The 26,215-nt window shown below is 40.0% G+C and overlaps 1 protein-coding gene across 2 annotated transcripts in view; it reads left to right on the forward strand.

Annotated features, from left to right (window-relative positions):
- LOC124147733 (probable ATP-dependent RNA helicase DHX37) overlaps window positions 1–26,215 on the forward strand; it is a 99,751-nt gene that overhangs the window by 17,069 nt on the left and 56,467 nt on the right. For both annotated transcript variants that reach the window (XM_046518484.2, XM_046518485.2), the window contains exons 3-11: window positions 8,351–8,451; window positions 9,783–10,167; window positions 10,711–10,859; window positions 11,601–11,693; window positions 11,939–12,035; window positions 19,293–19,406; window positions 21,116–21,217; window positions 21,940–22,023; window positions 25,256–25,376. In XM_046518484.2, coding sequence (XP_046374440.2) covers window positions 8,351–8,451; window positions 9,783–10,167; window positions 10,711–10,859; window positions 11,601–11,693; window positions 11,939–12,035; window positions 19,293–19,406; window positions 21,116–21,217; window positions 21,940–22,023; window positions 25,256–25,376 — 1,246 coding nt within the window. The remainder of the gene's footprint in view (window positions 1–8,350; window positions 8,452–9,782; window positions 10,168–10,710; window positions 10,860–11,600; window positions 11,694–11,938; window positions 12,036–19,292; window positions 19,407–21,115; window positions 21,218–21,939; window positions 22,024–25,255; window positions 25,377–26,215) is intronic.

A 26,215-nucleotide genomic window follows, 5' to 3' on the forward strand; every position in this document is an offset into this window, starting at 1 on the left:
TCTATTGTCTGGTCTGACTTTTGTGAACATGTAAAAAATTTGTATCTCTCAAATGTCACATTTTTCTGGGAACACAGTACTGCTCAAATTTTTCTAAGATTTTTTCAACTTTCTGTTTATCTTCCTCTTCAGCCCATTCAAAAGAATTAAATACTTCTCTGGCATTTTCTCCAATGCAATGCAGCAATAAAGATGACTTGTAGACATCAGGTTTGTTTTTACCATCAACAGTAATGGTGTAGTAGCATTCCCATGCTTGCTTGAAACGGCGCCAGTTTTCACTCACATTTCCAGCAAGTTCCAAAGGTTTGGGAGGCTCCAAGTTATTCATTATTGTTGTCAGTAACTTCTTTGATGGGTAGACTTACTTCTGACACCATGTAGTGGTTTGTAACAATAAGTGAAGAAAGCCCTTTTATTCAGACCATGTGGTCAGCATGGTGGCCATCTTGTTACAACTCAAGGGGGAGCACTCTCGTTGGCTTACCTGCTAGATACTGCTTGGGTATGACTAATTAATATAGATTAATGGACTTCTGTTGACATTAACACTTATCATTACAATCTGTGGTTCGCATGTCGAGCCATAGCGCAATCTTCGTGGTAAGGAATTCAGCCAGTGATACATCCCAGAGAGACAAATCTTTCACAACCGCGTTAACTTCTGGGCTTCGTTTTATAGAAGGGAGTTTTTTAATCTCATCCCACTGTTGATATGCCCGCATGCCTTGACTATATAGTTGATTAGGCACGCCCTCAAGTCAATTTTACTTTTGTAATCTTGGGATTGTAGAACCTCTCTGTATCTCTTTGAAATGCTTAAGAAGGGTCCTCGAACAACATTAAAATACCCTTTACAATCCCCCGTTACAGGTACCACCATCCTCGGGGCTCAGTATCAGGGCAATTCAAACAATGCGGGGAGAACTCATCAATAATACAGCCAAGCTATCTGAACTTGACAAGCATATAGCTTATGAGAAAACAAAACTTGAACAGGCGGGCGATGAATTCAGTAGACGCCGCATTGCTGAAAGATTGCATAACTTAGACGACAAAAGATCAGCCCGACTTGATGCAGCTTCCACTAATAGAGAGGCACTTCCTTCACAAATCAGTCGAATTCGAGAAACTGTCCTCAATGAAGATACTACACTGGCCGATAAAATTGAAACATTGTTCAGAGAACGGGATAACTATTGCCAGTATTTTAACCGCATTGGGATTTATTATATCGACTTTGACTCTCGCGTTAACTGGTTGAGGTGGTCCGCCCACACCACCCACTGATAAAAATGGTGTAAAAGAGTGGATAAAAAAGCATTTAGAAGCACTGGGAAAGCTCACTGGGAAAGCCGCATCTGCACTTCCCGGTATGATAGGGAGTATTGTTTCCTGGCTCTTGGCCGCCACTTGGCTTAGTCAAAATTTGTGGGCACTGATCGTAGCAATTGCCGGGCTGTTGTACTTATCTGTTAAAGACTATTTATCCAAACCAGCCGTGACTCCACCAACTATAAGCACTGTTTTTTCATCGATATGTTGTTGATTTTAAGCTGCAATATGTGGCGGCACTTGTGGTTGTGCATCAGTAGATGGCTGTTTCAGTGTCTGCGGCTTGAATATTCCCGTTTCGCCTGTTTGTTTGCATTATTAATTCTGTGTTAATATCTGAATTTATACCTGGTTTTTGTTATTATAGCCGATCACTTGACCGATCTTAAGTTCCATATTACTCGGAGACATGTATATAGTCCTGCCCCATAAACGTAGTCTACTGAGCGTACTGTAATACATCTTGATAACGCTTTATAGAAGATGGTATGTCAACTGGTGAATTATTAGCATCCTCCACATTTGTGACAAAATGTTTTTGTGCATCGAGCGCCGTCCAGAACTGATTATTCCCGTTTGTGTTTGCGATTGTGCACCAAGAATTGCCCATACATAAGTTTTTATTGATTCATTAACTCTTTCAACTCCTGGGTCGGTAAAATTATTTTCTGTTTTATCATTAAGAAATTCATTCCAAGCGTTTGCAGTATCGTTTAGTTGCACAAATTTTGTAACAATATAAATTAAACCACTCTTAAAACTCATAATATCTCCTCTCCAATCTATACTCGAAAGTTCTCAACAGTGATACCAATTATGCGTTTTTAAATAAAGATCATGTACTCTTACATGAAGTTTGTTTGTCTGTAACAACCTAAATGGATTGAATGGTTTATGGTGAATTTGTTTAACTAAATCATCACTTTCTTCTTTAACAGTTATTTGTCCATTGTATGGAACACCTAGACCATGGTTAAGTCCTTTAATACGCCAATGTTTACATGTAGAAATACCAAATTCCTGACAAATACGCACATACGCGTACCTATTGTATGGATTATTTGTGGAATTCCATGCTCGACCCTGCGGTAATGGGGCACTAATTTCTTTAAGTATACGTCTAATCTGATAGTACAAGTGAAATGATAAAACAGACTTATTTAGTTCAAATCCGGGGGCATAAAGAGATACACCACATCCTGTTGTGGCACACCATATGGCAAAGTTTAACTGGTTCTGCCAAAATGGCATTGGATTGTGGAACCTATTGTGCACCATTTTATCGCTAGTTGCCGTGACCCTGTATTTTTCAAAGATATCAGGGAATTTAACAAAAAAATTAGCACGAGAGGCACTTACTAAAATCGACTGATTCGTAATGTAAGTTGATTTCATATTTAAGTTATGATATAGTATCTTTGTATATTTAATATGTATGTTACACTCCCAGGAATAACAAATGGCCAGTCTATTCAACTGCTCCATACTATCGATAACTTGGCTGGACAACTTGAAGTCGCCCTTTGCGATGTAACGTATTACCCGCGGTGGACCAATATAAGTGCTGCGAGAGGTAATGATATATTAATACTAGGTGGATACTGGCACACTATATCTGATGGGTATTACAGGGTATGCTCACTCAATGATGAATTTTTTAAGCCTTTGGGAGCTAATCTCACACAAACTGAGTCGAAGGGGATGCTGATTTTAAAAAGTGGAGAAAAGGATGTAAGGTTTAACACGGGCTTAGGACATTATATAACGGGATAGAATCCAGTGTACTTGTAAATGGTTATGGTTCGCCTATGTTTGATATACAAAGGGGATGTCGTCAGGGTGATCCACTCTCTCCATACATATTTATTCTCTGTGCAGAGATTCTTGCCATAATGATAAAAAACAACAAAAATATCAAAGGGGTAAAAATAGACTATGTAGAATTTCTAATCAATCAGTTTGCAGACGATACAACATGTATTTTAGACGGTTCCGAACAATGTCTCTTTGCTGTGTTTAATGTATTAAACGTCTTTGCCAGATTTTCAGGTCTTAAAGTTAACATTGAAAAAACGCGTCTCATATGGATTGGATCCAAAAAACGCTCAAGAATGAAATTATGCCCCCAACTTAATCTCAATTGGGACCAAAGTGACTTTGACCTTCTAGGAATTACATTTACCCAGGATCTTGATGATATGATAGTAACAAATTATACAGAAAAGATTAGAATATGTGAACGGTTAATGTCTATTTGGTCAGCCCGCAACCTTACTCCCCTTGGCAGAAACACGATTTTAAAATCGTTAATTATTCCTAAGCTACATCACTTTTCAGTTCACTACCAAATCCAAACACTGATGTTGTTAATGCATTTCAAAGAAATTGTTTTAAGTTTATCTGGAAAAATAGGCCTGACACAATTAAGAGAAACCAAATCATTTCTGAAAAAAAGGATGGAGGGTTCAATGTCCCTAACATTAAAGCAACAATCCAGGCTAAAAAAATATCAATGATAAGACGCTTTCTTACTTCGAAATCCAAGTGGAGTTATCTATTTAATCTTAATCTTCCCAAGTTACCGGTAGGTGCAGGCAATATATTAGAACATATCTGTAACTACTTAAAGGGGAAGTGTACACACAAAAATCACTTTCTTTCTTTTTCTAAACAAAACGCAATTTTAGAATTAATTAGTATCTGTGTTTGAAAATATACACTCATTTTTTTCACAGTGAAAGTAAGAAGCTCACAATAGTGTGAAAATGATATGCCGTTATGAGGCCTTCGTTTTTCGAGCTAAACAGGCCTGAGTTATCCCCGTTAGATTATGACATAATTGGTGCCAATTCAACTGGGTCCCTGTCTATTCTCAACGCAAAAGATATCAAGTACCAGTTTGCGGTAAAACAACATGGCCTACGACACACTCCGGCGCAGTGGTGACTCAGCATAACACTATGCTGGCTGGCATCTGAGACGCTAGAATCACACACCTAGACCTACACCACGTGAAGCGGCTCTAACAAAGCATGATGACGTCATAATGTTTATCAATTGGCACCAATGACGTCATATTGCAAGGGGCATAAGCCATGGTGTATTTGTTGTGGAAATAGAACACTTGGTAAATGTGAAAAATATAAATCGTTTTAATGCAAAAAATATGTTAATTAATTGTGATATTTTTATATGTTTGTCTATGACACTTCTAGGTTAACACTTTTAATGTGGAAAAAGTACAAGAAAAATAGGTTAATTTCCGTGTGAACTTGCCCTTTAAGAAATAAACTACTACCACTTACCCCTAACAATTACTACAAAGATATTTTGACTGCCTGGTGGGACTTAAACGCTCAACTGGAACACAACGCAAATCATTTACTGGCCGATAATATTTGGTTTAACAGTAATATATGTATTGGGCGTAAGCCCGTCATTTATAGCACCTGGAATCAAAAGGGGGTACGTTTCATAAATGACCTCCTTGACAAAGATGGAAAATTTCTGTCGTTTGACAACTTTTCAAAATCTTTCGAGATAAAAACGAACTTCTTACTATATAACGGCCTTATCGTGGCCATAAAACACTATTTCAAGGCAAGTAATGTTGAACTAGAAGAATTGAACAAGTTGCAAAATCCAATTATACCCCCATCGAAAATGTACTTAAATTAACTGTCACTACAAAAAATGTACACTGTAAGAAATGGGAAAAGAATATTCTAACGGATGACTCAATTGATAACTGGTCCCAATACAATAGAATGCCTTTTCGATGTACGAGAGACACTAAACTGCAATGGCTCCAATACAAAATACTTCATCATATACTTCCAACTAATGTTTTCTTGTGTAAATTAGGTTATGTTGAAAGTCGAAATTGCAGTTTTTGTCCAGTTGATATCGAGACCCCAATCCATCTTTTTTGGTCCTGTAATATGGTTCAGCAAATCTGGCATCAACTTGAAGTTTGGCTACTTCAAAAGGCTAACATCCAAATCGAAATTACAAAGAAACATGTGATGATTGGCTTTCCAGAAAAGCGCAATGACCCTCTGAATATCATCTTTTTGATAATAAAAGACCTTATATTTAAAAGTAAGTTAAATAAGAGACTCCCGTCATTTCAAGTCTTTCAGAACGAAATAAGAAACTACTACAACCTTACTAAATGTGCAGCGATTATTGAGTGTGACATTGGCCTATTCTAAAAATTTTGGTCAACATGCCATCATCTATTTAGATGATTATTTAGCTATGTACTGGAATGTCACATTTTATCAAATAAATGTAAAATGATTGGAAAAAATAAAAAATCATAAAAAACAACAACACGGGCTTAGCAAAAAATACACTTGGATTACCGAGAGAATATATATTACCCAACCAAAGAGTGCATGGAGTTAATTGCTCTTTATAGTTCCCTATAAAGAGTTGTGCATCCATCTTGATCAGATCAGTACAAAGGATAATATTCAACTCAAAAGTCTTTCAACTCTGCTAAGAGCTGTTCCAGTCAAAGATGAAAAATTCAATAGCGGTAGAATGGAATCTTTTTCATCATAACAATATCAAAAGTTAAAATGGGGTATCATTTCAGACCTCAAAATTTCGTTATTAGATGTGAAACACCTACCTGTACATATAGGATACTTGAGTGTAATGCTCAATATTATATATAATGGTTGATTCATCAGGCCCTGGAATGCATAATCTTACACAATGTAATACAATTGCGCCTTCCGATCTTGGAGACACAGAAGGATTCGATAAACCCGTTACCGATGGCAAGTTATACGCTTTACACTTACAAGATAATGTATACAAACGGAAAGAAGTTGTATTGACAGCTAATCTAGGAGATTTAAGTGATGTCGACGTTAGTAGACTCAATAAAAACACTTCATGCAATCTTACTCGCAACAATGATAATGAATGGACTATGGGAGAAACAAAAATCGAGTGGCTACAGAATATCATCATTGCTCCACCATATGTGATGATGGGTAAGGCACATCAATTAACTAAGATAATGAATACTGGGATCATACTCGGGGCTTATATCCCCTCAAAACGAAAAAGTGTGTTAGTCTCTCCCCTGCCAGAAAACCCAGGTCATATGTTATTGAGTCGTCCAGCATTAAAAAATGTTAGTTTAAATTTGGTTACTGAATTCAATGACATAAAACAAAACTTGAATGCTATATCTGATCTTTCTACAATTATTATTGAAGTCTTGTTTGGAGATGCACCAGAAGATGCCTTCGAAATGTTACCAGGTCTTTAAATTAAATGGCTCAAGAAACACGAGCATCAACGTTGCAGTATTATTTATATGGGAGTACCACCCGTTGCAACCCTTTAGGGGGTCCAAGTTAATAAAAGTGAAGGCATTTCGCTTACTAAGATATTTATAATAATAAATATAATAATATTATTATAATATACACATATTATACATTTAATAAGGTTGATGTACACTCTCAAACCATTAAAGCAAGATCAATTAAAGACAATTATATGATATACTAATATACATTATGGGTTTATATCCGGTATCTGAACAGTTCTGAACTGTTGATGGATTTCGATTACATCAAATAAGCGACATAAAACATCGAATAGAGGAGAGGGAGTTGAGACTTGGATTGTATAAAAAGTATCCCAGAGCTGTGAATGCTCTCGACGGAGTTGACACTGCACTTGTAACAGCTGGCATGGGACTCGGTGTAGCCGGTTATCAACTATAATCGCCGCGCCTATCGTAGCAGCTGGAGTCTCAGGACTGGCAGGAAAAGCGATAAAATTTATTTCTCGTAAGTTGCAAAAGAAAGCATTAAAACATGGTAATATTTGGATACTCGCCATGAACAGCATTGAGGATCATATTTCAACAGCACTGGCTGATTGTAAGATATCCGAGGATGAGTTTCGTTTAGTGTTGTCAGAACTCCCCAAATACAATGTAATGAAACAGGAGATTCAGTCCAATTCTCGTAAGACCAGTGGTATTAGCTAAGACGAGAAAAAAAAGTTCAAAGTACAGGGGAGACAACAAGCGCGTCAATTATTCCGTGCCAAAACCAAAGAACTGGTTGGAGATTGAAAATAGATTGTTTGATCACATTGAAATGAATGATCACATATGTATATAATAATGGAGAATTACAAGCCAATCAAATGGCGAGAATTACCACAGGGTATATATTATATCAGTGATGTCAAACCAACCAAATACGGTCATCAATTGTTTCTTTCCAATTTCGAAAAAGAGTATACTACAGAGTATGACAATCGTTGAATCGCATCATTATTTTTGCATAAAAAATTACCTCTGTAGTAGCAGTATTGGGTATAAATCTGGCTCCAGTGGAGTTGCGGCAGAACTGTCATTACTTATACTACTTACACTGAAAATGGCAGAAGTGCCCCTTTCCAGAGCAGATCTTGAAAACCGTACAGTATTTCTTCACCAAACTTTGCACATATATAGGTCTAGTGGTAAATTGGTGGCTTTTGAGAGTTTGAGAGATTTAAAAATATTATTTTTCGAGCAAAGACTTTGACTTAGACTGAAAATGGCGGTAGTGCTCGTTTCCGGAGAAGATCTTGAAAACTGTACCATATTTCTTGCCTTGCACGCAACCGGACATGTCATATTGGCAGGGGATATGAGTATTTCATGCTGGTTCATTTTGTGAAAGCAGACAGCTGGCTAGCACATGATAAATGTGTCAAACTAGGTCCTTAGTGCATCAATTTTTGCTTTTATGAATGAAAATTGATCATGACAAGCACACTGAAGAAACAAAAGTCAATAAATCTGGGATTTCATTTTCCTAATTACCACTATATAGATACAATGATACATAGTTCCTGGGCACCATTTTGGTGCCTGGTTAAGTATGGTGCAACAAGGTTTTAATGTCAACATGCACCAAGTGCAAGATATATCTATTTCCTTAAATCAAGCCCTGCATGTATAGGAAGTAATGATGTTGGTGTGTTACAGAGGGCAGAGCTGCTGCAGTCGCTGAAAGATGCCCAGGCTTCATCTGAAGAGGCCAAACTCTTCTCTGGCATTGCTGAAGTGTACACACAGAAATTCAAGAAGTAAGATTGTTTATAAGTTGTTTAAAAGCTGTATTCTTGTGTAGAAAGCATTTAACTTTATCCTGTTTAAACAGTTCATGATGGGTATGTTTATAATTCTTTAGTAGATGTTGGTAGTCATTTTATTCAGTTATGTGGTTTTAAAAAACTGTCAAGATTCTTACAAGGGTAGCCACCTTTCCACACACCACGTGAGTCTCTGTGGAGTACTATAGGCGTATTCAGATCCATGTCTAGGTCATCACAGCGTGCATGTAAGTCACAGCCAATTCATTTCTCACAAGTCCAATCACTTGTCAGTTTTAAACACTGTTAGATCTTGTCTCAGCAGTTTGAACATGTTAATAGCCCAAATAAACTATAGTGTGAACCAAGTGAATAGTTGGTTCCAGAAGTATGCTTCTATAAGCTCCTCATGCAATCATTTATTATTATTGGATTCTAATATGTTGAGTATTTTCAAGAAGTTATTATGATTATCATGATTTTGGTATCTGTGCTTATCACAATCCAGCTCATGGAACATTAGGGACAGACCTGATTAGTTGTATGGATTAAGGAAGGGTGATTATTAATCAATCAATGTGACAGATCTACTGAAGTTCAACCCCTGTAACAATTCTGGTCAAGTGTTTATTCACATACTCTATTTAACACATGTAAGATTCAGTCTTCAGTCAGCCATATTGTAAAAAATATCAAATCTGCCATGTTCATTGCTCTATCTGAGGCAGTCACTGGTATAGGTCTCATCCCGTCTACACATTATATCCTCTACTGATATACATTCATAATAATGGTTGGATGAGCCTCATACTTGTATAGGTATTTACAACAAATCGTAGCTCATTTTTAACTTAACTTTTGGCATGACGGCTCGAATTTTGTTGTTAAGACAAGGGACAAGGGATGTTCTTAAGCTATCAGGCATTGCTAGTTGTATGTGAAATGGTGTGCAACAAAACACGATGAGTACTTGTCGTATCTCCACTTGTTTCAATAATCAAAGCACAGCACATGGGGTCTATTCTTGGTGTTGTGTATGGTGTTCCCCCTGCCGGGATATTGCTGGAACATTGCTAAAAGCGGCGTTAACCCATACTCACTCACTCACTCTTGGTGTTGTGTCATTGAACCAGTCAGACAAAGCTTCTGTTGTGAATGTGGCCTGGGTATTTATCCTGACATAATATAATGCTGTTGAGGGTAACTGATCAATCATAGCAATCATATTCAATCATCAGAGCATTACTTGGCATAACTGTTGAGTGTGTGCACCCCCCAGCACTGAATGACAAGTTTCTTACTTGGGCAACTTCCTATTACTTCAGTGATGTAAACATAGAGACGACACCCCAGGGAGAAGTTAAGCTGAACACTGTCAGTGGAAGTGGGAGGAAGACAAAACAGAAGAAGTGTCTGGTAGAGGAAGAAGAGTTATCAGGAAATGAATCTGTGTCATCTGTTAATACTTCTGACATTTCAACCGATGAGGAAGAGGAGCTGACACAGGAAGACACAACAAACAGAGAGGAAGATTCTGGGAATGGGTCGGAGAAAGAAGGTGTGGAATCTACGGTTGAGAAGAAGGCAGAAGTCGGTGGGAAAGCTGCAAGAGTTTGTATTGGTGCAGAGGGTAGGAAGGATGCCCCAGCGGAGACAGAGGACCGGAAGCCTGCAGTGCATGTGCTGCTGTCCAGACAGCCAGAGGTTCAGGTAATGGAGGAACAGTTAGATGAACGTAACTCAAGGAGGCTTGATCATTCTTGATGGTCAGTTGTTTGGTTCCTGTTTACTTTTTTTAAGGAAAATATGACAGACAGGACAAGTATGAAGTTTAGTTTTTTAAGTTTAAAATGTCTTTCCATGTTTGTACTGTAATTGAAATTTGAATATGAATGTATATTGCTAAAATGAACATTGGTAAACATTGGCTAGAAAGATAGAATTTGAGGTTGGGTAAGTTAAGGCGTTTTTTATTATAATTTAAAATATTACCATTATTATTACAAGTGAACGAAGACATGAGAAACTAAAGTGTTAGGACAGATAGACAATAATCACTGACAATGAAGACACCTCGGATCCTTATCATTGTATTCATAATTCATGTTGTCTTCATTCAAGAGATTGTCATTTCCTGTTAATACATGTGTAACTACTAACAAATCCTTTGAAATTTGGTATATTCAGAAATATCTGTAACTATTTAGACAAAGTCATGTTCATGACCATGAGTGCTGTCCTCCTTCTCTCCAGGAAGCAAGGCTGAAGCTCCCCATTTTGTCCGAGGAGCAGGTCGTGATGGAGGCCATCAATGAACATCCTGTGGTCATCATCTGTGGGGAGACGGGTTCTGGTAAGACCACCCAGGTGCCGCAGTTCCTGTACGAGGCAGGATATGCTCAGTGAGTAGATCACAGACCTAAATGACTGTCATGAAATTAATGTGAGTAGACTTCTTTTTTACCTATAAGAGGTAATCTTCCATGAAATTCCTTGATACAGTATGGTGTGATAGCAATTCAAATGAATAATACCATTTGCTCTCTTCACAAACTTAACTTCAACTGCCTGAAATGTGATCTTACTTCCATGAAATCAAAAACAGGAAATGTCAAATAATGCCTGTTCAAATGTGTCACAGATAAAGATTGCAGGGGCTCCAAGTGTTGTTTCGAGAGTTAGTTCAATCCTTTGAAAATAGATGAGCAGCGTCATGTATTCACCCCCTCTGTTGTTATAGGACATTTTCACAACGTGGTTGAGGCCACGTTGATAACTGCTTGACCAACTTAAGTAAACAAACTTGACATGACAATATACTCCAAAATGACCAGATAGAAATGCATCACTTGGGTAATGCTTTCATTTTTCGCATTAATTTCATGCTTACATTAAATTCCTGATTTACGGTAGCCAGGTGCCACAGTTTCTGTACAAGGCAGGCTACGCTCAGTGTGTTGGGGTAGTCGTATATATAAGTATGATTCTGACACTTTCAAACCACTTTCCTCACTTGACTTTTTAACCATGATTGTTTCATCACCTGTGAAAAGCTTGATGACAGAGTTATCTCCCTTATTCTACATCCACTCAATCTGATCGATATTGGCCACAGTGATTCACATCTTCCTATTTCTTTCCAGTGGTGATGGTATCATTGGTGTCACTGAGCCAAGGAGAGTTTCCACAATAAGTATGTCCAAACGTGTTGCCATGGAAATGAATCTCACCTCAAGGTAAGCCTGTCATCAATGATCAGAGATAATTCTGGGAAGGGCCTTTGGGCCATAAATCTGAAAAAGGCCCACATTTTCAAAAGCAGTGGGGCTTTATAACAGAGTATTATATAGGCATCACATGAATTGTTCTAAATTTCACTTATCAGTGCTATTATAAACTACTAAGATCACACATTGGTACAAGGAAAGACAGGCATATTTTAATGTTTAGCCCCTCATTGTCATAATGTTTCTATCCACAGAGAAGTGTCTTACCAGATTCGGTATGAGGGCAATGTTACTGACGACACCGCTATAAAGTTCCAGACTGATGGTGTTCTCTTAAAAGAAGTTCAGAAGGTACATAGAGAAACTGATACATGTATTGGATGTTGGATTGCTTTCTAAATTCTAGAAAGTAAATTTACATTGTATAGCTTCAGATGAACAAATGGGAGATAACATCCTTGGTAAACAAATGGTGAAAAAAAATCACAATACATACAAGGTGAGTGAATTCATGTTTAACTGGATAATTTAATTAAATGGCCATATTTTTAAACTTATCCTATCTCACACTATGCATTTCTCTTTCTTCTTTCGATCCTACGTGGAAACATGTCTGAAATAAAGGTTTCCAGCTTCTAAAGTTAATTCAACGAGACCTCACCTACTGCCTCGAACCAACATGTAGATGCTCACATCTACAGTCACTTCACTCTACCCAGTACGACCATTAAAGGATCAGCGCTCTCCAGATCAGGATCTTCAGTTGGAGAGTTGCCAAACTTGGTACCGCCGAACCTCCCACTCTCAGCACACCTAGAAGCATCCAGACCCCTTGCCGGATCACCATCCTTTGAAGGTTTGTCAGACCTCGGAGGTTCGATGATCATCATCAGATCGGACCCCTGTGTGGAATCAGCTTACACCCGAACCTCCAAGGTGTTTCGGCGGGACTTGAAGGTTCGACAAACCGCTACAGATTGACGTTCATCTTCGGAACTACTCATCCCATGACAGACGATCAGGGAATCATTCATCTTCTCATCATGTTTAACGTAGAGACTATTCTGATTCTTCACGCTTAGATTTGGAGGATGAATGCTACAATGAATATCTTGGACATTCATCTTATTTGACTCGTTCCTCTTCCTCTAGTCATCCGGACTTTCGACCATGATATCATCCCCGGTCCTGTGATTTTCACCAATGACAGGATTATCCCTGATACCCCCACTTCAAACAACACTTCAATCTCATTAAAATCAGACCTAAGTTCTTGCTGCTGCCAAACAAAGATATAAGGACATCCCATTACGGATCATGTCAGAATGACCTTTCGCGAACTTTGACTGACCACTGAAATGACTTACAATCAGCCAATTAGAAAACAGCTTTCTCGAGCTTTATAGCACTTCCATTTATAGACTACGCTTGAAAAATAAGTTGACACAGTTCTCGATTAAAATTTTGAACTGTTTACCCCACGGAAGCCAGAGAAAGACGATAATTTTGACAGAACCAGTCATATGGGCCCTAACTGTCGTTTTGAATAAACTGTGTTAATGTTTCTGAGGTTGCATGGTTAGAAAACACATTCCGACTATCACTTTCATGATCAGGTAAGCCATGCTTTGATTGGTCAGGTGAAAGGTCGATCTGACGTGACCCGTAAATTGAATGTCCTCAGATCTTTGTTTGGCGGCAGCGAGAACTTAGGTCTGATTTTAATGAGATTGTACAACACTTACGCAAATGGTTGGGAACGCTACCCACATTATATGGACTCTTTTCCTCCATGGCATGGATACTCTCACAACAATGCTTTTCTGGACTACTACACCTCTTGAGTCATGACATGTTTCCTCGACACAGGAATAAACTACACCCGTTAGCCACTGTTAGTAGATGTCAGTCTCCTAAAGATAGGCATCATTCTATTTTGCCTACTTGTCGTTCGGGTTCACCTTCTCAACCATCAATTTGATGCCCTCCTGCTATCTCAAGTTATCCCTTCGTCACGGAATGCTGGTGATCTCTCTGCACAACAGATTCCCACTTAGTTAAAATGGTAACAGCGGCATACCTTCCTCAGTCGACAACCACCGTACCAACCTCTGTACCTCCTTCCATGTCAACAGCCACTAGACCTCCTTTTGTGGATCTGCCACCAGAACACCACCGGTCTTCGGATCACTACGTCTCCATGGCTTCTTACTCAGGGAGTTTAGACATAGCCGATCCAGTTACCGTTCTCATCTGGATTGCAGATGAACTGCAACTTTCCAAAACTTTTCTTCGACTGAGGACACCCTATCTTTTTTGGTCAAACATCCAGCTTCCTCCTAGACTAGTCCACCAACTTAGACAAAGCCTTCGGTTCTTTTCGCCGGTTACGTAATCGACTTCAGTCTCCATGCTTTGTTTTGGCTGACGTAGGTACACATGGCTTAGCAATGGTTGCTCCCGAGCTGGACGGTGACATTGCGACCTTAGTGTCCTTTCTCCTGCTCTTTGGTGGACGATAGGGATCTCGTGCACCTCGACAATACACTTTGGAGGACGCTTCCTTTGATTTCTACCATTCTATCAGTGACTGAAGTACTTTCTTCTGCTTTGGTTCAGGCCTTTTCTCCAGAAGAATCCTACATCCGGGGTGCTGTGACCCTTATTCAAGATATGACAGTAGCTGTCCTAGATCTTAGGGGTCACTCAATCACCATACTTTTGGACGTGGTGTTTTGCAACTTTGCCCTTGAGATGACCAATTTAAGAACTGGTTCTATCAACTATCATGGTCTACACCCTCTCTTTATGCGATACACATACAGGAGGTCCGGTTAACTTACTCTGTATTCAACTGGAGGAACAGAGAATAAGTCGGAACACACAAACTTCACTCCTTCTCAACCTGATCACAGAGACGTTCTGAATAACCAATCTACTTCCCTTCGTGACTGCGATCAGGGATGCCAAAGTCAGCAAGGAGATACAGTGGTCGCTCGCTACAACGCTACCAATGGGGTCCAAATAATTGGTGGGCGTTATAGACGATGAGCCGTTTAACCGAGGCCGAGGCGGGGGAGCGCGCTCGGCAAATCTCAAATCATCAATATGTGTTTATCTCACGTCACATCAAAATAGTATATATTTTTATGGACCTAGATCTACCTGTAATATCATTCATTTATTAAATCTGTCACATTTCACAATGTCTGAAATACGTATTCCATTCTAATTTATCATTTTTTATCAATAAATTAAAAAATTATTCACTATTTCCCGCGATGTTATTGAAAATAAAATTCGACAACGGGTCCGCATCGAACATGTCAAAGAGCAAAATAAAGACTATTTTAAGCAAATCTTTAAATATATTATACAAAGTGATAAATAAAATCAACAAAAATATATCTAAAAGTAATCAAACTTACATCTAAGTTATTATTTCCATCGTTTTGTCCGATCTCGTGTAATGGAAGTCAAATGACATCTCGGCTTTCGTCGCCTTGAATTCTCGGCTCGGACACAACATTTAATGCAAAAATATATGCATGAAAAATCTTTGTCACAGCTCGTAACCTAGCACGATACATTCGCAAAGTTCCATATTTTTAATATATATCGTGATTTCCTGCTTAAAACGTTCAGAATAACACGATTTAGCAAAAAATCTTTCGCTAACTTCTGAAATTTATCAAACACGAGCTTGGTATCACAGCTATAATTTGATTGGCTGCCTGAGGTCACGTGCTCAAAATTGACCAATCACGAAACTTGTAGCAGATTTCGGCAAGAAAGCGTCATTAGAAACAAATTTTAATCCAATGAAATCGCTTGTTACAACTACGGAAAAAAAACAGGCGATGTTACGAAAGCGCGATTACGAAATGAATGACCGCCGTGTTGTGACAGCAACTACATGTGTGTGACAGTTTAGCCTTAAATTGGATTGCCCACTAATTAAGATTATAAACTTCGCTTGTGGTTCTCTTTTATTGCATGCATGCGCTTCTAAGATCAAAGGATGTATAGTGTGAAAAGTTAACTAGTTGAACAATCGTATTTCCGGGACTTGCCGCGGATGTTTTCAAACAGATTATTAGAACTCCATTCAGCGATAAACGGTTGATTATGCAATGAGAAGCGTTATGTGCAAATGAACAACGAACAACAATACAATCATGTCTGTGTAAAACTCTCAGTAATAAAAGTGTACATAAATTTGGGGAACCATGTGTTACCGTGCATGGTAACCGAGGCTTTATCGAAGAGCGCAATAGCGAGCGATCACTGTACATCAAACAGACATACCGTCCCCTTCTCAGCACCCAAGGGAAATGCCGACACTGTCGGGAGACACAACCTCAAAGTGACTTGTTGCGACATGAAAACAACTGGATTCTTCCGCTTCCATGCTTCCCAATTTTTTCTTCTCCTGCATAGGCGGAAGATTGAGCATCTTTGCTATGAATTGGACCACATGACCCATTTGTGTTTTGTCACCTTCAAACAGGGTATCCTCTACCCATCATGACGACACCGCCGACAATGAACAAACCTTGTCAATATCTATAGACAGAAAAGCAGGTTCCATTCCTCAAAGACTCCATAAGCATGATGCTTGTAAAGAACATCATAGAGTGTCTGGACACATGGCTGATGACACCAGGGTTCTCTATTCCCTAATATTTCTGGTCCCAAAGAAAGACAGTCCTCAACTTCATCTCATTTTCAACATGAAAACTTTCAACAAACTGTACCTAGAGACTCCTTCACACTTTCACATAACATCAATCGCCCTACTAAGAACGATTCTTCATCCCGACAACTTCATGAACAGCCAACATGTACAAGATGCATATTCCCTATTCTTGCAGAGCACTGCCACTTTCTCCGGTTTGTGTTCCTAGGCCAACACCACCAATAGCTTGTGCTTCAAATTCCTACACATTCGAGTTTGAATTGTACTTCAACGATTACATTCAAGCCAACGAGGATTCGAACACTCTTCTTGACACCTTGATTTCACCTACTTCACCAACTAGGTTAGATCATCAACACCTAAAAGTCCGAAACGATTCCTACACAATGTCTTCGGTTCAATGGAGCCCTCGTCGACTGAGCCTGGGCAAGATGTTCGTATCCCAGGATTGTTGGGAGAAGGTTCTCCCATCATATGTCTGTGAAGGAGTCTACTTGCAGCCATTTATCCCGACCCTTCACCTCTTCGTTGACGCCTAAACCGTGGGTTAGGGAGTTTGTTGTCAAGAAGTACAAGTGGCAGGTGCAAAGATCTCTACAGTTGCCGAAGTGCAATCACTGATTAGGTCCTACACAACATCTTCAGTTTAGTGAAGACCTCAAACTTAACCTTCAGGATGACAAATGTCAAGTTCTAACCTCTCTCCCGAACCACCTACATCCACACCTCAGGTGGTGGCTATTGCCATCACATCTCTGTGAAGAAGTCTCCTTGCAGCCATTCACCCCGACCTCCACCTCTTCATCGACACCTCAACTGTGGGTTGGGGAACATCATTGTCAACTACAAGTGGCAGTGGCAAGATTTCAGGGAGGTGCTTCTGGCAGTGTCTCATTGGTCCACACTTATTCATTCCTCCACACTAATGATCCAGTAGGACAACATATTGTCCATGTGGTACATGTACAAGAATGGGTCCACCAAGTCGACTTCACTACTGTCTCCAGCTCTTGAATTTTTCCAGCAGATCGAATCACTCAACATACAGGTTCAAGCAAGACATATTCCCGGGATCTCTGTCATAGCTGACTCCCTGTCCCAACCTGACAAACCATCTCCCACAGAATGGTGACTACATCCAAGGATATTCCAGTGGATTTGCCAGTTATTTCCGTCCCCAAACCACAACTTCTTCACAACTCGCTTCATCACTCAGCTATCCCGGTTCATATCCCAGATCCTCTAGCCTGGGACAACGATGCGTTAGCTTACACCTTTCCCAAACCGGCATTCTACCTTGGGTTCTACAGAAGATAGCGTCAACCAATCACCGCACACTGCTTTTGGTCACGCCCTCCTGGCCAACACAAAATTGGTTCACAATGCTTATGCACCTCACAGACAGAAGATTTTACTATCTACCTCTTAGAGTTGATTGTCTTCTTCATCCTCACTCTCAGTTGCTTCATCCATCTCCAGCAACCCTCAATCTATGCATCTGGTGCATTTACAGAAGTCATTTGTAGCCAAGGATTACTCTACACGAGTGGCCAAGACCATCACAGATCATCAACAAAAGCACTTTACGACCATAAATGGAAGGCATTTGAGGCCTACTGTCAATTGCATGACACATCCACTTCTGCTACGGCCTCTCCACAACAAATTGCTGAATACCTTAATCATCTCTGATCATCTCGAAAGCTTAAGGGTTCTACCCTGGCTACATACCTGGCCACAATCAACTCAACTACAACGGGTGCAAAGATCTCTACAGATGATGGACTTCGATCACTGATTAGGTCTTACAATTTGGTGGACCAGTCATCACGGTTCCGACCACCAACCTGGGATCTTAACATCATACTTCGTCATCTAGATTCGGCCGATTATGAACCTCTGGCCAAAAGGATTATTATCCCCCTGCCCAACAAAGTTGGCGGGGGATATAGAAACGGGCTCCGTCTGTCCACCCGTCACGTTTCGTTTCCATGAGCATAATTCAAAAACCGTTCAATATTTTTTCATGAAACTTTGCAGGTCTGTCAAGTACATGCCGGACTGGTGCCTTTGGCTATTTAGAAATTCTAGAAATATTTATTTTTTTTTGTTTCCATGGCAGCAAGATGGACTTAGGTTCTGTGAGGGTAGGGTTTGTTTCCAGAGGATAACTCATAAACCGTTCAATATTTTTTCATGAAACTTTGCAGGTTTGTCCCACATGTGATGTCCATCCTAAACCCTGAAGATTACGAAGACGTATCATTGTGTAGGGTACGTGCACTTCGGATCTATCTGGAATCGATGAAAACGCTTCAACAATTACAGAAGAGACTATTAATCCTGCTCTCCATGGCAGCCACTACGATCTCGTACTACGATCTCATTTTTGATACGCTCAGTCATCCGCCGAGCTTACTTCTTTGCTGGCCTACCTGCTCAGGTCACATCCAACCCTCACAAGACCCTCACTGAGTCTCCGGTTGAAGGATGTAATCACTCGTCTGTAGAGACTTCGGTTTCCAGCTATGAAGTCGCCATTAGGTCGGCTGAACTCGGTGTCCCAGTCCCTTATCCCATGCACCTCTACCTTGGGTATGTGTGCCGGGTAGTGGATTGATGATCCTTTTGTGGATGTTGTTGATCGTTCCTCTTCTCGCCTTAACCCATTGATATGTATGGGGGAATTAACTTAAGAAGCAGGAAATCATTTTTTGAGACACGTTTCCGCTTAGGACCAAAAGAAGAAAGAGAAATGCACCAATTTTTGCATTGTGTTATTCAGATTCAGAACCAAGATATGGTTGCTAGTGTGTCGAGGATGTTTATCATGATACCCTGAAGATATAAGGGTATTGCACTGGATAAGTAAGGATGGTCCACACTCTGATTTTCATTTTTCTTGACAGGACTTCTTGCTGAGCAAGTACAGCGTGATCATTGTAGACGAGGCCCACGAGAGGAGTGTATTCACAGACATACTGATTGGCTTACTGTCAAGGATAGTCCCCCTCAGAGAGAAGGTAATTGGCTGTATGTCACCTAAATCACAGTGCAACTCATTCAATCTACAAATTACTAATTAGAAAGTATTTCTGCCTATCTTACAGTTGACTGATCAGACCTCAGCTGAAGGGTCTGTGCTTGTTCCATTCAGTGTCAACATGTTGTAATTCCTCTGTGAATATGAATAACTGTCCCACTTTGAATGTGTATTGCTTGGTTATTAAACAGACATATCTGCAATCCAAGTTATTCTGGGTTATCAGTCTATCAGTAATATACACAGTCTATCAGCTACCATCAAGTCATTATACTCAGGAGCAGTAGATGTTTCTTTCATCTTTTTCTCACTAATCTTGTGTAGTGCAGGTTTCACATCCTCCTCAACAACCCTTGAATCCCTCCTCCCTCCCACCCTCCCTCCCTCCCTCCTCAACTGCCTAGGGAGATGTCAGTGTATTGCTCTCACACCCCTCCCACTGTGGTGTTGTACATATTGCAGGACCCCACCCTCGACACCCACTCTGTATGCTGCCTCATTAGCCAGCTGGGAGTATGTAACTTAGTCTGTCATACAGACCCTGAAACAAGTATATCCAATACAGCCCATGCAAGTCTATAATGTTTGGCAAGTCTTTGGCAACTGTTTTTTCTGTAAAATATGTTCATTTCAGAAACTAGATGTTAATCTATTCAGTAAACACATGTAGGCCAGCTGACATAATCTTCCAGACATGTTATCTTGATTATGAAATCTTTTTGACATATTAAACATTTAACACTATGATAAAATTTAAGTACTGTTAAAAGCAATGTTAATGTAAACTCACTCTAACAATAATTGTTGACATCCTCACCCCTTAAAAATGTCATTGACTGATGACGAGCTGTGGTGCTGTTGTAGATATGTGTCACACAGACATGCTATGGCTGGAGGTTGGTGATGTAGATATGTGTCACACAGACATGCTATGGCTGGAGGTTGGTGATGTAGATATGTGTCACACAGACATGCTATGGCTGGAGGTTGGTGATGTAGATATGTGTCACACAGACATGCTATGGCTGGAGGTTGGTGATGTAGATATGTGTCACACAGACATGCTATGGCTGGAGGTTGGTGATGTAGATAGGTGTCACACAGACATGCTATGGCTGGAGGTTGGTGATGTAGATAGGTGTCACACAGACATGCTATGGCTGGAGGTTGGTGATGTAGATATGTGTCACACAGACATGCTATGGCTGGAGGTTGGTGATGTAGATATGTGTCACACAGACATGCTATGGCTGGAGGTTGGTGATGTAGATATGTGTCACACAGACATGCTATGGCTGGAGGTTGGTGATGTAGATATGTGTCACACAGACATGCTATGGCTGGAGGTTGGTGATGTAGATATGTGTCACACAGACATGCTATGGCTGGAGGTTGGTGATGTAGATATGTGTCACACAGACATGCTATGGCTGGAGGTTGGTGATGTAGATATGTGTCACACAGACATGCTATGGCTGGAGGTTGGTGATGTAGATATGTGTCACACAGACATGCTATGGCTGGAGGTTGGTGATGTAGATATGTGTCACACAGACATGCTATGGCTGGAGGTTGGTGATGTAGATATGTGTCACACAGACATGCTATGGCTGGAGGTTGGTGATGTAGGATGTAGGATCTGCTGCATGTTCTGTGGATGACAGATGTGTGATTGTCTCCTGATTTCAGAGAGGGAAGCCGCTTAAGCTGATCATCATGTCCGCCACTCTGCGTGTTGAGGACTTCACAGAAAACAAACAGCTGTTCAAGGTCACACCACCAGTCATCAAGGTAGAAAACTACAGCTTAAGAATGATTCACTTATCTGATGAACATATTTAGTTAACAAGAGTTTGAAGCTAATGTTAACAGGGCTGTTGTCCAGTTTTGACTCACAGGATCTACATCATTTAAAACATATGCAAAAACATTTAGAAATTGTTTGGAAAGGGATAATATGTGTTCATACCAATCAGAATAATTAGAATTTGCTTATTTCAATGCTCACATATTTCGGACTTAGGTAAGGCTAAATGTATCATAAAGTATGGTTTTATAGGTTTCAAGAAGAGTTAGTGCAACAATTGAAAATGTGCAAGTTTTTGGCAGAATCTTATTTTGTTTGGAAATGTAGATGAAGACAGCACAAACATATTGTGAGAAATCTAGTTATCAGCCATGTCAGACATATTTTAATATGTCCAACAATTTGTATACCAATATTTCAAAGTTTTCTGTAATTTGTTTACATTTTCAGTGGTCCAAACAGGACCCTTACGCTTCCTAGCCATTTTTTCAACAGTTTCAGTGCTCCTACCAGTTGTTGATTGGCTGCAGTTATCTTAAATGTTGACTGAACCAAAATGAATGTGAAATTACAAGTGGATAGTTTCCTGTTTTCATCTCAATGCACCTTCCTAGAATTGTAGGATGGATCTATGTTTGATGGTCATGTCTAAGGGGATGGCACACAAGTGAGGGAATCACACATATCCTTTTGTTATTTTGCCCAGGTTGAGTCGAGACAGTTTCCTGTGACAATACACTTCAACAAACGGACACCACTAGATGACTACCTGGCGGATGCATACAGGAAGGTAGGTGACCCCAGGGGAAAGCAGGAATCAAGAAATAATAACAATCTGGAGTGTAGGACATGTTGTGGAAATAGTGGTTTAATGACTGTTAACATGAGAAAATCTTGAGAAGAAAACTCATTGACTGATAAATTCATGTGAGTATGATGATACCTTAAATTATTCTTCTTCAATTTGAGTGTTGTTTTTCAAGTCAAGTGCTAATTAGGTTTGACTACAATTTAATTAGTTTCTTTAATGCATTGGTCTGCATTGTTCAAGGCATTGTTGGTCGTCTGTAATGACAGACATCTAAGTCTAACATTAACCTCCTTGGTCGTCTGTAATGACAGGCATCTAAGTCTAACATTAACCTCCTTGGTCGTCTGTAATGACAAGCATCTAAGTCTAACATTGACCTCCCTGGTCGTCTGTAATGACAAGCATCTAAGTCTAACATTGACCTCCCTGGTCGTCTGTAATGACAAGCATCTAAGTCTAACATTGACCTCCTTGGTTGTCTGTAATGACAGGCATCTAAGTCTAACATTGACCTCCTTGGTTTTCCATGATGACAGGCATCTAAGTCTAACATTGACCTCCTTGGTTATCTGTAATGACAAGCATCTAAGTCTAACATTAACCTCCTTGGTTGTCTGTGATGACAGGCATCTAAGTCTAACATTGACCTCCTTGGTTGTCTGTAATGACAAGCATCTAAGTCTAACATTAACCTCCTTTGTCGTCTGTAATGACAGGCATCTAAGTCTAACATTGACCTCCTTGGTCGTCTGTAATGACAGGCATCTAAGTCTAACATTGACCTCCTTGGTTGTCTGCAATGACAAGCATCTAAGTCTAACATTAACCTCCTTGGTCGTCTGTAATGACAGGCATCTAAGTCTAACATTGACCTCCTTGGTTGTCTGTAATGACAGGCATCTAAGTCTAACATTAACCTCCTTGGTTGTCTGTAATGACAGGCATCTAAGTCTAACATTGACCTCCTTGGTTGTCTGTAATGACAGGCATCTAAGTCTAACATTAACCTCCTTGGTTGTCTGTAATGACAGGCATCTAAGTCTAACATTGACCTCCTTGGTTGTCTGTAATGACAGGCATCTAAGTCTAACATTGACCTCCCTGGTCGTCTGTGATGACAGGCATCTAAGTCTAACATTAACCTCCTTGGTTGTCTGTGATGACAAGCATCTAAGTCTAACATTAACCTCCTTGGTTGTCTGTAATGACAAGCATCTAAGTCTAACATTAACCTCCTTGGTCGTCTGTAATGACAGACATCTAAGTCTAACATTAACCTCCTTGGTTGTCTGTGATGACAAGCATCTAAGTCTAACATTAACCTCCTTGGTTGTCTGTAATGACAGGCATCAAAGTCTAACATTGACCTCCTTGGTTGTCTGTAATGACAGGCATCTAAGTCTAACATTAACCTCCTTGGTTGTCTGTAATGACAAGCATCTAAGTCTAACATTAACCTCCTTGGTCGTCTGTAATGACAAGCATCTAAGTCTAACATTGACCTCCTTGGTTGTCTGTAATGACAGGCATCTAAGTCTAACATTGACCTCCTTGGTTGTCTGTAATGACAGGCATCTAAGTCTAACATTAACCTCCTTGGTCGTCTGTAATGACAAGCATCTAAGTCTAACATTGACCTCCTTGGTTGTCTGTAATGACAGGCATCTAAGTCTAACATTGACCTCCTTGGTTGTCTGTAATGACAGGCATCTAAGTCTAACATTGACCTCCTTGGTTGTCTGTAATGACAGACATCTAAGTCTAACATTGACCTCCTTGGTTGTCTGTAATGACAGGCATCTAAGTCTAACATTGACCTCCCTGGTCGTCTGTAATGACAGGCATCTAAGTCTAACATTAACCTCCTTGGTTGTCTGTGATGACAAGCATCTAAGTCTAACATTAACCTCCTTGGTTGTCTGTAATGACAAGCATCTAAGTCTAACATTGACCTCCCTGGTCGTATGTAATGACAGGCATCTAAGTTTAACATTGACCCCCCTGGTCGTCTGTAATGACAAGCATCTAAGTCTAACATTAACCTCCTTGGTTGTCTGTGATGACAAGCATCTAAGTCTAACATTAACCTCCCTGGTCGTCTGTGATGACAAGCATCTAAGTCTAACATTAACCTCCTTGGTCGTCTGTAATGACAAGCATCTAAGTCTAACATTGACCTCCTTGGTTGTCTGTAATGACAAGCATCTAAATCTCACATTTACCTCCTTGGTCGTCTGTAATGACAGGCATCTTAGTCTAACATTGACCTCCCTGGTCGTCTGTGATGACAGGCATCTAAGTCTAACATTGACCTCCTTGGTTGCCTGTAATGACAGGCATCTAAGTCTAACATTAACCTCCTTGGTTGTCTGTGATGACAAGCATCTAAGTCTAACATTAACCTCCTTGGTCATCTGTAATGACAGGCATCTAAGTCTAACATTGACCTCCTTGGTTGTCTGTAATGACAGGCATCTAAGTCTAACATTAACCTCCTTGGTCATCTGTAATGACAGGCATCTAAGTCTAACATTAACCTCCTTGGTTGTCTGTAATGACAGGCATCTAAGTCTAACATTAACCTCCTTGGTTGTCTGTAATGACAGGCATCTAAGTCTAACATTAACCTCCTTGGTTGTCTGTAATGACAGGCATCTAAGTCTAACATTAACCTCCTTGGTCATCTGTAATGACAGGCATCTAAGTCTAACATTAACCTCCTTGGTTGTCTGTAATGACAGGCATCTAAGTCTAACATTGACCTCCCTGGTCGTCTGTGATGACAAGCATCTAAGTCTAACATTAACCTCCTTGGTTGTCTGTAATGACAAGCATCTAAGTCTAACATTAACCTCCTTGGTTGTCTGTAATGACAGGCATCTAAGTCTAACATTAACCTCCTTGGTTGTCTGTAATGACAAGCATCCTAGTCTAACATTGACCTCCTTGGTTATCTGTAATGACAAGCATCTAAGTCTAACATTAACCTCCTTGGTTGTCTGTAATGACAGGCATCTAAGTCTAACATTAACCTCCTTGGTCGTCTGTAATGACAGGCATCTAAGTCTAACATTAACCTCCTTGGTTGTCTGTAATGACAAGCATCTAAGTCTAACATTAACCTCCTTGGTTGTCTGTAATGACTGGCAACAGGTTTGTGGTCATGATTTACCTTGTTGGGATCTTGTGACTGAACTTTGTTTGTTGCCAGGTATGCAAGATTCACCGGCAGCTGCCAAGTGGAGGTATTCTGGTGTTTGTGACCGGCCAACAAGAAGTGCATACATTGTGCAAAAAGCTCCGCAACATTTTTCCTTATAAGGCTGGAGAAGGTGAGAATTTGAATGCCATCAAACTGATGTAGTTGTTTAGATCCTGTAGATAGAATTTTGAGGAAGGCCTCTCAGTGTGTACATATAAGTGCTGGGGTTAGTGACATGACAAGGAACGTGTTTATGAGGATGCCAGTCATGATGGGAGCACGACTTAAGTTCAACTTTACAACAGAGCAGTGTACAACATAACGTGTTATAACTACGATGACCATACAATGCAAGTATTCTTTCAAAATACCTTTGCCTTTGTTTTAAACTGCTCTCCAGCAATATCCTGGCTGGTGGACACCAGAAATGGGCTTCACACACTGTACCCATGTTCTATGTGATGCTTAACACTGCACTCAGCTGTATGATGGAGGTCTGTAAATAATCAAGTCTGGACCAGACAGTCCAGTGACTGATATGAGCATCAATCCATGCAATTGGGATACGATTATATGCATCAACCAAGTCAAGAGAGACTTCCAGACCTCTCTTAGAGACACTTCCAGACCCCTCTGAGAGACACTTCCAGACCTCTCTAAAAGACACTTCCAGACCTCTCTAAGAGACACTTCCAGAGTTCTCCAGCGATTCCCAAGACTTCATGAAATGCAGTTGGGCCAGCATGACATCCATATTGAAAAACCTCTTCATGACCTTTTCTCAGTTATTTTACAACTAAATGTAATGACATTTAGTACATGTGTAGTTAGTAGCAGGTCTCTATATATCTTCTTTTTGATTTTTTAAATATTGACATTTTACCAAAGTGGTAAACGTAGACCTGCATCACTTCAGGCTTTCATCCCAAATTTAGATGACATGCTGTGATATAACTAAAATACTGTCGA

Source organism: Haliotis rufescens, unplaced genomic scaffold (assembly GCF_023055435.1).
Source record: "Haliotis rufescens isolate VD_foot unplaced genomic scaffold, xgHalRufe1.0.p SCAF_36, whole genome shotgun sequence".
NCBI classification, from domain to species: domain Eukaryota; kingdom Metazoa; phylum Mollusca; class Gastropoda; order Lepetellida; family Haliotidae; genus Haliotis; species Haliotis rufescens.